General features: G+C 44.1%; 1 protein-coding gene across 2 annotated transcripts in view; it reads right to left on the reverse strand.

The window, feature by feature from the left end:
* LOC308497781 (neuroendocrine protein 7B2) overlaps window positions 1-12,393 on the reverse strand; it is a 51,413-nt gene extending 39,020 nt beyond the window's left edge. Inside the window, exons 1-2 of one of the 2 annotated variants that reach the window (XM_081048868.1) lie at window positions 12,208-12,393; window positions 10,543-10,775 (exon numbers count right to left, since the gene is read on the reverse strand). In XM_081048868.1, the coding sequence (XP_080904994.1) occupies window positions 10,543-10,768 (226 nt within the window). In that variant the 5' untranslated portion in view covers window positions 10,769-10,775; window positions 12,208-12,393. The remainder of the gene's footprint in view (window positions 1-10,542; window positions 10,776-12,207) is intronic. The other variant, XM_081048867.1, reaches the window with a different exon arrangement.
* Window positions 12,394-12,936: the final 543 nt, after the last annotated feature.

Genomic DNA, 12,936 nt, shown 5'->3' on the forward strand with positions numbered 1-12,936 from the left:
TATGGAAACCACAGGGCGGGGGTATGGAGGAGTTGTTGGGAACATTGTGAAATAAAATGGCAAGTTTTGATTCCCGAAAAGCTCTCCAGGATTTAGGGGCACACGGTATACTGAGGGATCTCCCTCTGCCCTCATCACCAACACCTTACAACAGAACTCCCTGCAGCTGCACCTGCTCGGTGGCTGGAGGACAAGGCGATGCCCAGGTAAAAGGGACAAGGAGAAGAAAAAGGGGGGAATGGGGAACTGCCCCTTGGTAGTGGACCAATTCATTATGTTCACAATCATACATGGGATATGTTCTGGCATCTCCAGGAATATTTAGGGCACTTTGCAGGGAGCCGAGGTCCTGAGAAGGTAGTGGTGAGAAGGCCCAGTGAATTTTGGATTATTAAAGTTAAAATGCTCCAGCAAAGTAGAACATAGGGAATATAGTCAATACTACTGTAAGAACTATGTACGGTGTCAGGTGGGTCCTAGATTTATCGAGGTGATCGCTTTGTGAGGTATATAAATGTCTAATCAGTCTGTTGCACACCTGAAACTCACAGAATATTGCACATCAACTGTAATCGAAAAATAAAAAAGAATTTTAAATTGTAAAAATAAGCCTAAATAAATACATAACATGCTCCAGGTGTACTTATAGGTTGTATCACAGGCCTGATGATCTTCTTGACTGAAATAACTAACACCAGTCGCATTTGCTGGTGTCTCAGACATCGATGTTGTTTCAAAGAGGTTATTTTGACAAACATTTTGTAAGTGTCTATTACGTGCCCGGCCCTGTCTAGGTACTGCTGACAGAAAGCCAGGCAGACACCGTGTCCAGGGAGGGAGGCAAGCAGCGCCTCTGTAAGCAGCAGTTCAAAGAAGGCTCAACAATGAGCCCGGGAGTAAGTACCATCCTTTAAACCTGCATCACAGCGTGGTCTAAGATCAAGCCTGTCCATCCATGTCTATACCTGTGATCAATTAGCTGTGTGGGACGTAACAGAAGAAATGACCAGGGCTCTGAGCCCACGCATGGCGACTAGCTGCAGCCCAAGATAAGTCACTTCTCTGAGCTTCTCTTTCCACACCTGCAAAACGTGACAAGAAATGTCTGCCCTCCTTGCCAGTCTCAAGGAAGTGTTTGTGAGGGGGAAGCATGCGACTGGGCTCGATGACCGCCTGCAATCCAGAACCGATAAGGAGGCATCCAAAAGCACGAGGCTAGTTTTATGTGGGTTAGAATCATTTTGCTTAGAAAAGTGTAGCTGCATGGCAACTGTGCTCCTGCGTTAGTCATCCACTCCTGTGAGATGCTTAATTATATGTCAGTTGGGCTAGGCTATGGAGCCCAGTTGCTTGGTCAAACCCCATTCAAGATGTTGCTGTGAAGATTTTCTTTTTTTTTTTTTTTTATTTTATTAAGCAGGGCCCATGCAGGAATTGAACTGGCAACTTTGGTGTTATTAGCACCATGCTCTAACCAGCTGAGCTAACCGGCCACCCCCCTATGAAGATATTTTTTAGATGTGATTACCATTTAAACCAGTAGACTTTGAGTAAAGCAGATTATCTTCCAGAATGTGAGAAAGCCTCATCCAATCAGTTGAAGACCATTAGGGAAAAGACCGAGGTCCCTGAAGGAGAAAGCAATGCTGCCTCCAGACGCAACATCAACCCTTTCAAGGGTCTTGGCCAGCTGGTGTCCTACAGACCACAGATTTTCCAGGCCCCCAAGGGCATGAGCCAGTTCCTTAAAATAACTCTGTCTGTCTGTCTGTCTGTCTCTCTTTTGTGAAACCTCAACCATACTTCATTTGACTGCATCTTATTTAGACAGCTTGCACATTTAAAATCCTATTAAATCTCTCTCCAAAAAGGTATGGAACAATAGAAGAAAATATCACAGCAATATCCAGTCCTCAAACAGCAGTCCAATATTTTGAGGTATATGCGATATTTTCTAGATACTCAGCTCATATCGGACATCAGCATGATTTATGGTTATGTTTTTTAAAAACCTGAAAGCCCTGTAACATTATTGCCTCATTTTAGCAATGTCAGGATACACTGAAAAGTAACTCCAACGCACTACCAATGTTTGTGTCTCTGCTCCTGCTAAGTGATGGATTTCATGATTTTTAGATACCATAATAAATATATAAATATATTCACATCCAGTCTTATACATGTCAGCCTACACACACACACACACACACACACACACACACACACACACACACTAGGTCTGATAATTAAGTTCGTGAACTTGTAATGATGTTGCTAATCTTTTTTGATATCAGAGGGATTATTCATTACGAATTTGTACCAATTAGGCAAACAGTTAACCAAGTTCACTATTTGGAAGTGTTGAAAAGGCTGCGTGAAATAGTTAGACGAAAACAACCTGAACTTTTCGCCAACAATTCATGGCTCTTGCATCACGACAATGCACCAGTTCACACGGCACTGTCTGTGAGGGAGTTTTCAGCCAGTAAACAAATAACTGTATTGGAACACCCTCCTACTCACCATTCTGGCCCCCAATGACTTCTTTCTTTACCCAATGATAAAGGAAATATTGAAAAGAAGACATTTGTATGGCATTCAGGACATCAAGTGTAATATGACAATAGCTCTAATGGCCATTCGAGAAAAAGAGTTCCAAAATTGTTTTTTTTTTCTTTTCTTTTCTTTTCATTTCTTTTCTTGTCTTTTCTTTTTTTTTTTTTTTAAGATATTTATTAGGGAAGGGGAACAGGACTTTATTGGGGAACAATGTACTTCCAGGCCTTTTTTCCAAGACAAGTTGTTGTCCTTTCAATCTTAGTTGTGGAGGGCGCAACTCAGCTCCAGGTCCAGTTGCTGTTGCTAGTTGCAGGGGGCGCAGCCCACCATCCCTTGCAGAAGTCGAACCGGCAACCTTGTGGGTGCTCAGTGGCAGCTCAGCTCAAGGTGCCGTGTTCAATTTTAGTTGCAAGGGGCACTGCCCACCATCCCTTGCGGGACTCGAGGAATTGAACTGGCAACATTGTGGTTGAGAGCCCATGTGGGAATCGAACCGGCAGCTTTCAGACTTAGGAGCATGGAGCTCTAACCACTTGAACCACCGGGCCAGCCCCCCAAAATTGTTTTGAAGGGTTGGTTAGGCACTGATGTCGGTGCATAGCTTCCCAAGGGGAGTACTTCAGAGGTGACCGTAGTGATATTCAGCAATGAGGCATATAGCACTTTTTCTAGGATGAGTTCTTGAACTTAATTGTCAGACATCATATACACACAAATTATATATAGATAGATAGATATAGATAGATAGATATATAGAGAGATATAGATGTATAGATATATATATATAGAGAGAGATTTATCTATAAATATAGATATATATAGTTTATTTCGTTTCTCTGAAGAACCCTGAGTAATACATTTGGGTTCTACTGACTCCCATGAAAATACACCAAGGCTCAGACTCACCTACGCTCAAACCTTTATGGAAGTGAGCACTTCACAAGGATTGTCCTAGAGTCAGACACCTGGCGCAATGATTGGAAGTTGTTATACAGTAAACTTAATTCCAGTAATTTTGCCGGTGTTCTATGTACCTCTTTGATGGTCACATTTTATTTACAAGATGAACTGAAGATCTCACATGATTCAAAATTCACAGGATTTAAAAATAATCCTAATCAAGGATGATGAGTATTTTTGCTTATCAGCTAAAAGCCAATAAGCATTGTTTACAATTCCCAACTAAGCCTACTACTTTGAAATTGTGATTCTTGACAAATTGTTGTTTTGTGAAGATTCACATTACTGCATCTTTTGTGCATGCAGTGAACCTCACTTAAAATGCACACTAAGATTATGAAAATTATTTCCCAGTTTTGTTCTGGGTTTCTGCCTCATTAAAACATTTATTACTATTAAGTAAAAAAGAAAATGAAGATGACACTCTTTAGATCTTTTGATCTTGAATTACATTTTAGAAGCTATCTAGGAGTTTCATAATGCAAATATAAAATGTTTATAATATAATTAGTAAAAAACCATTAGTTAGATTATATATAAAAAGTTAAAACAAGTCTTGTCTGAAATTTTAAAATATTAGAAAACATGGATGTGCGGTATATGAGATGTATGAAAAGGAACAGATTTAGGAGGCTGATTGTTTTTCATTCTTATCTTAATTCTGAGCAGGTGGCTCAAAAGAGAAGCGTGTCTGCCAACACTAAGGTCAAAACCTCTGAACTTGACTGCATCCTGATGTATTTTCCCTTGTTCCCATCACAGGAAAGACCCAGGCCTCCACCTGTGCTCCAGTTCTCATCCCCTCCGCCCTCCTCAGGAACTTTTACCACTCACTCACCTGCTCTTCATCCCACATCTTCAACGCTCCCTCTCCATTGGCTCTTGCCAATTAGCACTTAAACAACTTTAAATCTCTAAAACAACAACCTAAACAAAAACGTTCTTTGCCTCTATATCACCCTCCCTCCAAGTCCTTCCAAAGTATTACCGTCTTTTCCCCCTTACCTGGAAAACTCAGGTTAACAGATTTTTACACTGTGTCTTTTCTTTCCTGCAGTGTCGTTTCTGCCCCCACTACTCCACAGGGCTTTGGAGTGCATCCAAAGCCCCCAACAACTTTGGTGTTTCTAAAGCTAGTGAACGCTTTCCGCGCAATGGTCCTTATTCCACGTGACCTCTCTGTCAGTTTGACAATGGTGACCACTGCCCCTTCCTGAAACACTCTTTCCTTGTAATCTTTACATTTCACCTGCCTGGTTCCGCTTTATGCCTGGTCTTTCTGGGTTTCCTTTCCAGATTCTCCGTCTGCTACCTGGCCTATGGACTGATTCTGCCCAGCCTTTTCATCACGTGCTCTGCTCCTCTTCTTTGCTTCTCACCCAGGGTGATCTCATCCCTTCCCACAGCATCAGCCACCACTACCAGGGGGCTGACTCCCAAATCGCTTCCTTCACTCAGACATCTCTCCTGTGTTATATACACCTACGTGCTTCCTGGACACCTGCACCTGGATTCCCCAGGGCACCTTCAACACAACATAAAAATAAGTCATCATTTTCATCTCCCTATTCTGCTCTCCCCCTCAAAAACCACCGAAAACCTCTCTGTATTCCTTTTGAATTTCTCATCACTACCCACACAATTTCCTAAGAAAGAAAACCGGAAATCATCCAGGGACTTTTGTTAAGGATTTGAGTTCAGGGTGGGTTCGATGGACCCCAAAAGGACACGCGCCCTACTGGAGGCCCCGGCCCACTCAAAGACATTCCTTAAACCCACAGCTCTCGTTGGTTCCCCAGGATGGGGATGACCTAGAAACAGATCTGAGTCAGTGTTGCGCGGGGGACCCTGCTCGCTGCGCCATTTGTCGTGCAGGGCGGCCTGAGGGGTCTCTGGTCCCGCTCCCCACATAAGAACGCAGGACACAGTAAGGCCAAAAAGGAACACCCACGGAGCCATAGATAGGGGAGTCAAACCAATATATTCTCGCTGGTGGCTGGGCTGGAGACAGGAAGCAGGATCTACATAATCTGCCTAACAGCAGTCCACGCTTGCCAGCCACCATCTTCTTGCTAACCCCCATTCCTTTTGCTAGCGTAGCCACAGCCGTTATATTAGTGGCCAGTGGCTTACGGGTTACAGCTGACGGCCAACTAGCCACAGCTGCTGGCCATCTGATCACAGTTGATGGCCATTTACTACCCGAGCCAGCACCTTTCTATGTGAGGTCGAGAGCCTGGAAACTGTTTTTTGTGGCTTTGTCCCCACAGTCAGGATAGCTGGATGGAGAGCCAGTCCCACTCCTTCCTCCAACTGCAGAGGGTGGCTAGCCAGAAACAAGGGAGGCCCTGCCATGTTCTGCAATGAAGTCTAGCTTCCCGCCAACCTTCAAATAGGCAATTGTTGCCCCCTGGTGGCAAAGCTGAGGCACAGCAGCCCCCTTACCGAGGCCAAAGGTTGGTTAAGTAGAGACTTAGGATCTGCCCCTTCAAATAGGCTTTCTCTTACAAAGGACTCTTTCTCTGCTAGATATTTATTAAGAAAATAATCTTGGTTCTCTTTGTTTTGAAATGAGATCATTGAGGCTCCAAAGTCAGTCTTATAAGAAAGAATTTTGATATATTTTTTAATTAGTTTCAGTTGTATAAAACAATGTAATAGACATGTACATGCCTCACAAAGTGATAAGCAATATAGTAGTCCCTGGGCATCTGTGGGGGATTGGTTCCAGGACCCCCATGGATACCAAAAATCTGCGGATGCTCAAGTCCCTTAAGTAAAAGGGCGTAGCATTTGCGTATAACCTGTGCATATCGTCCTGTATATTTTACATCATCTCTAGTTTACTTATAACCAAATACAACGTAAATGCTATATAAATAGTTGTTATACTGTATTGCGTAGTGGCAAACGACAAGAAAAAAGGTCTACGTATTCAGTACAAACGCAAGCATCATAGGCCTAATTACGTAGTATATATGAGCAACAACATAACACTAAGTTTGCCCTGCTATTATGTGGTTACCTACTATTGTCTCCTCCATCCCCCTCCTCTGCTTTGTATTTTTATAGCACTTATAACCATTTGACTTATTATATATTTTACTTATTTGTTTATTTAAGGACTAGATGTCCCCTGCCCTGCCAATCTTTGCAGTTCAGGTTTTTTCCTTGGTACCTAAAACCATGCCTGGCATTCGAGAAATACTTGCTGACTGGACAAAGGTATGGTGGGAACACCGGACTACAATGCACTAGGAAAGAATGGGAAGTGAGGAAGTACAGTCAGGATGTGTCAAAAGGGTGCTGTGACGGGGAGCAGAAAAGTGTTACAATGACTAGAAGGGGTGTGGGATGAAAGGAGGAGGAAATTCCTTTTCTTAGTGGGGTATATAACCTCAGTGACCTACTGGAACTTATGCTCATACTATCCGATGCTGAAAGGTTAGCTTATAATACTATGTTTGAGAGCTAATACGCATCTTCAGTAATGAGATTAATCTAAGGATCATACAATTTAATCAGAGTAGACAAAATGAGAAAATTGTCTTCTGTGCCATGGATTAGACAATGAACGACCTTGCGGCAAGAAACGCAGAATCCAGTAGTTGTCATCTAAGGCGATGAGGATGATTCATTTAGAAGTGATTTCACGGTAGGGCAGTCATGGTTGCTAAAACTCTATTTTTGCTTATCTGATCTGGAATGTTTACCTTGCAGGTGAGTAAATTTAAGTCCTACCCCCAAGCTAAACGGAAGCTTAGAGAAGTTAAATAATGTGCTCAAGCTCACATCACTAATCAATAATGGAGCTGGTATTTAAATCCAAGTATCTTTGGGAATGTTAAAAAATCACACCGGAATACATGTATCATGTGTATTCCTTCTATGAAAATTAGGGAAAAACGCTTTTCTAACTTGGTCCTTCATAATAAAATCATAAAATAAATGTTGGAAGGGATATGAAAGATACTCCATACATCTGTCAAAGGCCTGGGAATTAGCATGAGAGGAAGTAGAGTTTCTTCAAGTGGAGTTTCTTTGTCTGAATAGACACAAAGCAAACAAATGCATGAGTTGAAACAATGTTACACTCACTTGAATAAGTATTAGACTACCTACCCCAGGAATTAATGCCAAGGTTCAAGACTGGGAAACATCCAGGCTTCTTATTTTATTTCCTTTTCCCCCCTTAAAGTCTTTAGCCTATTTCCTCTTTGTTAAGCTATTACCCAAGCTGTAATAGGCAGAATATTAAAATGACCCCCAAGATCCCCCACGGCTGTACATGTCCTGCAGAATCCTCTGCCTTTGATTGTGGGTGGGACCTGTAAACAAAATGGGATATCACTGCCTTGTTAAATGGCAAAGGCTAGTCACTCCCATAATTCTATTATATTATAATTAGCGCGCTAAAGGGATGGATAGTCTCCCTCTGGCTTTGAGGAAGCAAGCTGCCATGTTGTGCAAGGGCTGCCACGTGGCTTACAACCTGAAGGTGGCCCCTAAGAGCTGAGGGACTCTGGCCAACAGTAAGAAAAAGGGGACCTAGGTCCCACAACAGCACGACACTGAATTCTGCTGACAATCTTATTGAGCTTGGAAGAGGACCCTGAACACCAGCCGAGGTGGCATCACTGGCCAACACCTTGATTTCAGCCTGGCCCAGCAAACCCAGCCCTACTCCTGACGAATGGAAACCGAGATAATAAATGGCTATCGTGTGAAGCTGCAAACTCTGTGGCAATTTGTTGCACAGTAACAGAAAACTAAAAACAAACAAATATTCATCGTTTGTACAGACACTGTTAGAGGACACCTAATATGGTCATGACCTCACATTACAAGGGTAATAATAATGGGAAGAGGGTTTTTAATTCTGAATTGTCCTAATCCAGGCTCTTTCAAACCTCCATGCCTTTTCACTTGAACTCCTAGTCCAATGTCAAAACCCATAATTGCACACTTGACACCTATATAATTCTACTAACCATTGTCACCCCAATCAATTTTAATTTAAAAAATATATACATTGCTTCTTCCAAGAAGTGTTTCCTTACAGCCAATGCCATCCACTCTCAAGCAGAATCACTCCGATTCTCTGCTTCCATGACAGCAGATGTACAGACAGCTTGTCGCTTGTCTGTACATCTGTGATCACCTGTCCCCCTCCCACCCCCAGACAGTGGGAGTCTTTAGGGCAGAGCTGCCAGTCTCCTGCACGGTGCCTGGCACATACTGGATGCTAAATAGTGGGCTATCCAGTAAAGAAAATGAGGCTCGGGATAAACACAGGCTTCTGAGGCCAGGGAGCTATTGCTTTTCCACATAGATGATCAAGGTATTAACAGAAACTCAAAAGGCTTTCTCCATGACAACAGCTGGGTGACTCACCAAGCACTTCCTGCATTAAAAGGGTAGATATTTACTGTCTCCAAAGAGCTGGTTTGAAATGGACAGGTGTGCTGGAAGCAACAGGTGGCAGGTGCTGGGAAGGATTTAGATTCTCCCCAAAAGGGGTGGCATGAAGCCCCGTGATTTGTCCTGATTCAAGCCCTACGGTAGGTTGGCATGCTTGCTGATTCAAATCATCTGTGTTCATCCATTTAGGCTGAAATCAAATGTCAGCCTACATAGACAATAATCCCACAGAGTTAGTTCTACTCAATGGCTCCAAACTGTGGGTAACAAGTCAGATACGAGAATCACATATCAACAATATCCATTCACAAGACTCCTAGGTAGAAAGTGTTTTTAGAAAATTTAAAACTCAGAAAAATTATGCGTCATCAGTCCACAGGGAGAAGAATCTGCTGGGTGTGTGTTCTGACAAAACTCAGACAAAGAATTCACATTTTTCCTTAACACCCACTCCTGTGGGCCAATACTTGAAATGCTCCCTGCAGTTAACCTACTTGAACCATGCTACTGCTTTAGGGCTGCACCTCATTGGAAAAACAGATCATTCTGAATCAGAGAGGATACAAAGCAAGGCATGGCAATAAGGCACTTACTCACAGAGCTGTTGTTCACCAGCCCATAAGAGCGAGCTTCAGATTGTCTCTATAAGTAAACCATTAAACAACAAACTGCTGCTTTTTTATAAAAGTGTTACAACCACATTGCCAGAAGTCAGAAAAATTCTGTGGGGAAATGGTCTTGCCACACTAAAACAATTTAATTTACATTTGTTATATTTTAAAATATTTTTCTTAAGTGTCTGACATAAATTCTTTTTCTTAGAATCTTTTTTTAAATTACAGTTGACATTCAATATTATTTTACATTAATTTCAGTTGTACAGCATAGTGGTTAGACATTTATATAACTTACGAAGTGATACGCTGATGAGTCTACTACCTCCTGATACCATACATAGTTATTACCATATTATTGACTATATTCCCTAAGCTTTACTTTACATCCCCATGACTACTTTGTAACTACCAATTTGTATAACACTTCTCAATCCCTTCACCTTTTCCACCGGCCCCACCATCCTCTTCCCATCTGGCAACCATCAGTTTGTTCTCTGTATCTGTGAGTCTGATATCAACTCTTAATACTAGCTCCTCTTTTGCCTCCTTTTGGGTTTATATGATGTCATCCCCCAAAATTAAATTAGATCCTATAGGTCCTACACTTTAAGGATCTTTCACAAACAGTGTCTCACAGAGGCAGCCAGCTGGGCGGTGGGAGGCTGGGACACAATTTCCCAAAGATCAGTATGGGAGAAGACATGGGAGCTGGTTCTAATCTTTCTTTAGAGATAACAGTAGAGCTTCCTTCCTTCATTCAATAAATATGAATGGACCAGACTCTGTGCTGGGTGCTAGGGCTACAGCTGTGAATTAGATAGATAAGGTCCCTGCTCTCATGGGACTTATATTCTCCTCTGGATCGTATGTACTGCGTAGGGTAAGAAGAAAGGGAAAACAGAGAGAGGAAGTAGCGTTTCTTCAATATGCATTAATTATGTTAAATGCTAATGGAAACTTCAAAGGGGCAGAACACAGTACATACCTTCGATGCTCTGCGGCCCCACAAGATTCATGGCCTGGTGAGCTGGATACTCGACTCGTGGTCTGGCAATGCCCAACTGCTCCATCACACCATGGAGCAGCCTCTGGATGTCTGCTTCTGAGACCCGGTCAGGGGTCCTCGGGCTATAAGCAGATGTGGGAGTTTGTCCAAACATCAACCAAAACACTAGGCCAGATAGCATGGTGGTGAGCATCCTGGAGACCATTTTTAACCTGCAGAAATAAGACCAATTACAGCGAATGGCCACAACTGGCAATTGTGGTGATATAATCACTCAAGGGACGATTTCAGGGCCCACCCAGAAAGGGACTGCAATGGAAATCCTCGGGGTTTGCTTTTGCCGTACGTGTCCACTCCAGCCAGGACATCGGCTGTGAAGAGGTGTTAGAGAAACAAAACAGTGTGAGATAGCCAATTCGCTTTGTACTTGAATTCTTGGGAAGACTAGACTGGAACGGCAGTTCTCAGTCATTTTTTCACCTTACAGCTCCCTGGAAGTTCTGTATTACCCCTAAGCCACCATTCTCTTCCTCTCTTATTAAAACAAACAAAAAATCTTGCTTCAATTTTGAGAAAAGGGGAGGGAAAGGAACAGCTTGAGTTTTTCCAGTCTTGGGGGAGAAAAGGCTGACAGGTAGGAGCGAGGAAGACACAAGTGGTAAAGAATCAGAAACGTGAGGAGTGGTAGAAGGAACACTGCAGCTTAGCGGACATTAACACATTTGAGGTCCTGAGGGGGATGAAAGTACACCCAGCTCAGGCCTGCCCTGCCATCTGGGAGGGGAGGCAGTACGCACGCTCAGTCACATACCAACTGGGTGATTTGGGGCAAATGCCTCAGCTTCTTCCTCTGCAAAAAAGGTGGATGAGCAAAGCATTTGTCTTACAGGGTTGTTATGAGATGTGGGAAAACACTAAGCAAGGTCAGAACCCTGCTAGGCACAGGGCCCTACGTTGCTATTATGATGTTGGCAATATTGCCTTAGGGTTCCGGGGTTACACTTTGGGGAAGCAGAGTGAGAAGAGGGAAGACAGACCCGTGAAGGAGAAAACTAGTCTGGGGAGTCACGGTCCGAAACGCCGGCTTCTGTAGACTCATTAGCCTGCAGAACAAGGGGACAGCCATTCACGCAGCTTCCCTCTGCATCCGCTGACCCACGCTTCTGGCAGTGGCGGCACAACCCCTTTCTTTCGACCATTTTCCTACACATTTTCTTCCCTGCACCCGAAATATTCACAACCTCCCCTTTTTTTACTGCACAGAAGAGGCTTTTTCTAGTCACCCCTGGATGTAAGACCTTGGTCTCCAAAGCGCCAAGCCTGCAATTCTGCGGGGAAAGGCCGGAGGCGGCCACCAGCCCCCACAGCCATCTCCATCTTTCCCTTAGTCCGCTCTCAGTGCAGGATGTCTTGTTTCATTTACCCCCCGGGGCAACACCACTGTCGTTTGATGAGCTAGGAAATCTCCCTCCGCACACCTTCCCTGGTGTTTACAGCTGCACCTCCTAATCCCACACACATCCTTTGTCTCCCCGCAGCCTCCCGACTCCAGGATTTCAGGAGGTGGCCCGCCCCATCCCGATCCCCAAGCACCCGCAAGGCGGCTGGACACCCGGAGGCCGAGGGCAGCGGCGCAGGACTCACCCAGCGCGGCGGAGCCTGCTGCGGTCTGGGCCTGGCTGGGGGTCGCGCGGGGCGGCGCCGGCGGGGCGGGGCGTCACTCCCCCGGCACCTTAGCTCCGCCCCGGCTCCTCCCCCAGCAGGTGGAGGCCCCCGGGGCTCGGACTCCCCAGAGCACAGCCCAGGGCTGGGGCCTCCTGCCCGAGCCGCACGGCGTTCGATCCACGCACCCCAGGGGTATCTATCGCCTAGGGATCCTCTGTATCTGTCGACCCCTATGGAAGTAACTCACCTTTTCTCAGGCAATTAACATTGCGCCTGATGGCCACTTTGTCCTTTGCCCCCATTAGCACATGTTTAATTTTGCCCCCTTCCAGCATTTTTAAGTCTCTTGAAGAGGTAATGGGGCAATGGTAGAAGAAACAAAAGATAAAGACGTCCTAAGAACTTTTAATGATGTCAACGATAGGGTATGTCCTAAGGCTGCTTTCAGGCGCCTTTTCACTGAGCAGAGAAATTGTGATATTTAATACAAAATGACAGAAACTCCTGTTAAAGTGATACATCCAGGACACTTGAAAACCTCTGGAAATATTAATTCTGAGTGTTATTTCTAAACTTCCCCTCCAACTGTCAAGTAAAAACCCTTTGGCCTGCAGAGAAACCATGCTCCCCACACACGGCAGAAATTTATCCAGGTAGGCCCAGAATACTTTGTTCAATATTTATAAAGCAACCTTGAACATTTGGATT

This window comes from Rhinolophus hipposideros, assembly GCF_964194185.1.
Source record: "Rhinolophus hipposideros genome assembly, chromosome: 5".
Taxonomy (NCBI): Eukaryota; Metazoa; Chordata; class Mammalia; order Chiroptera; family Rhinolophidae; genus Rhinolophus; species Rhinolophus hipposideros.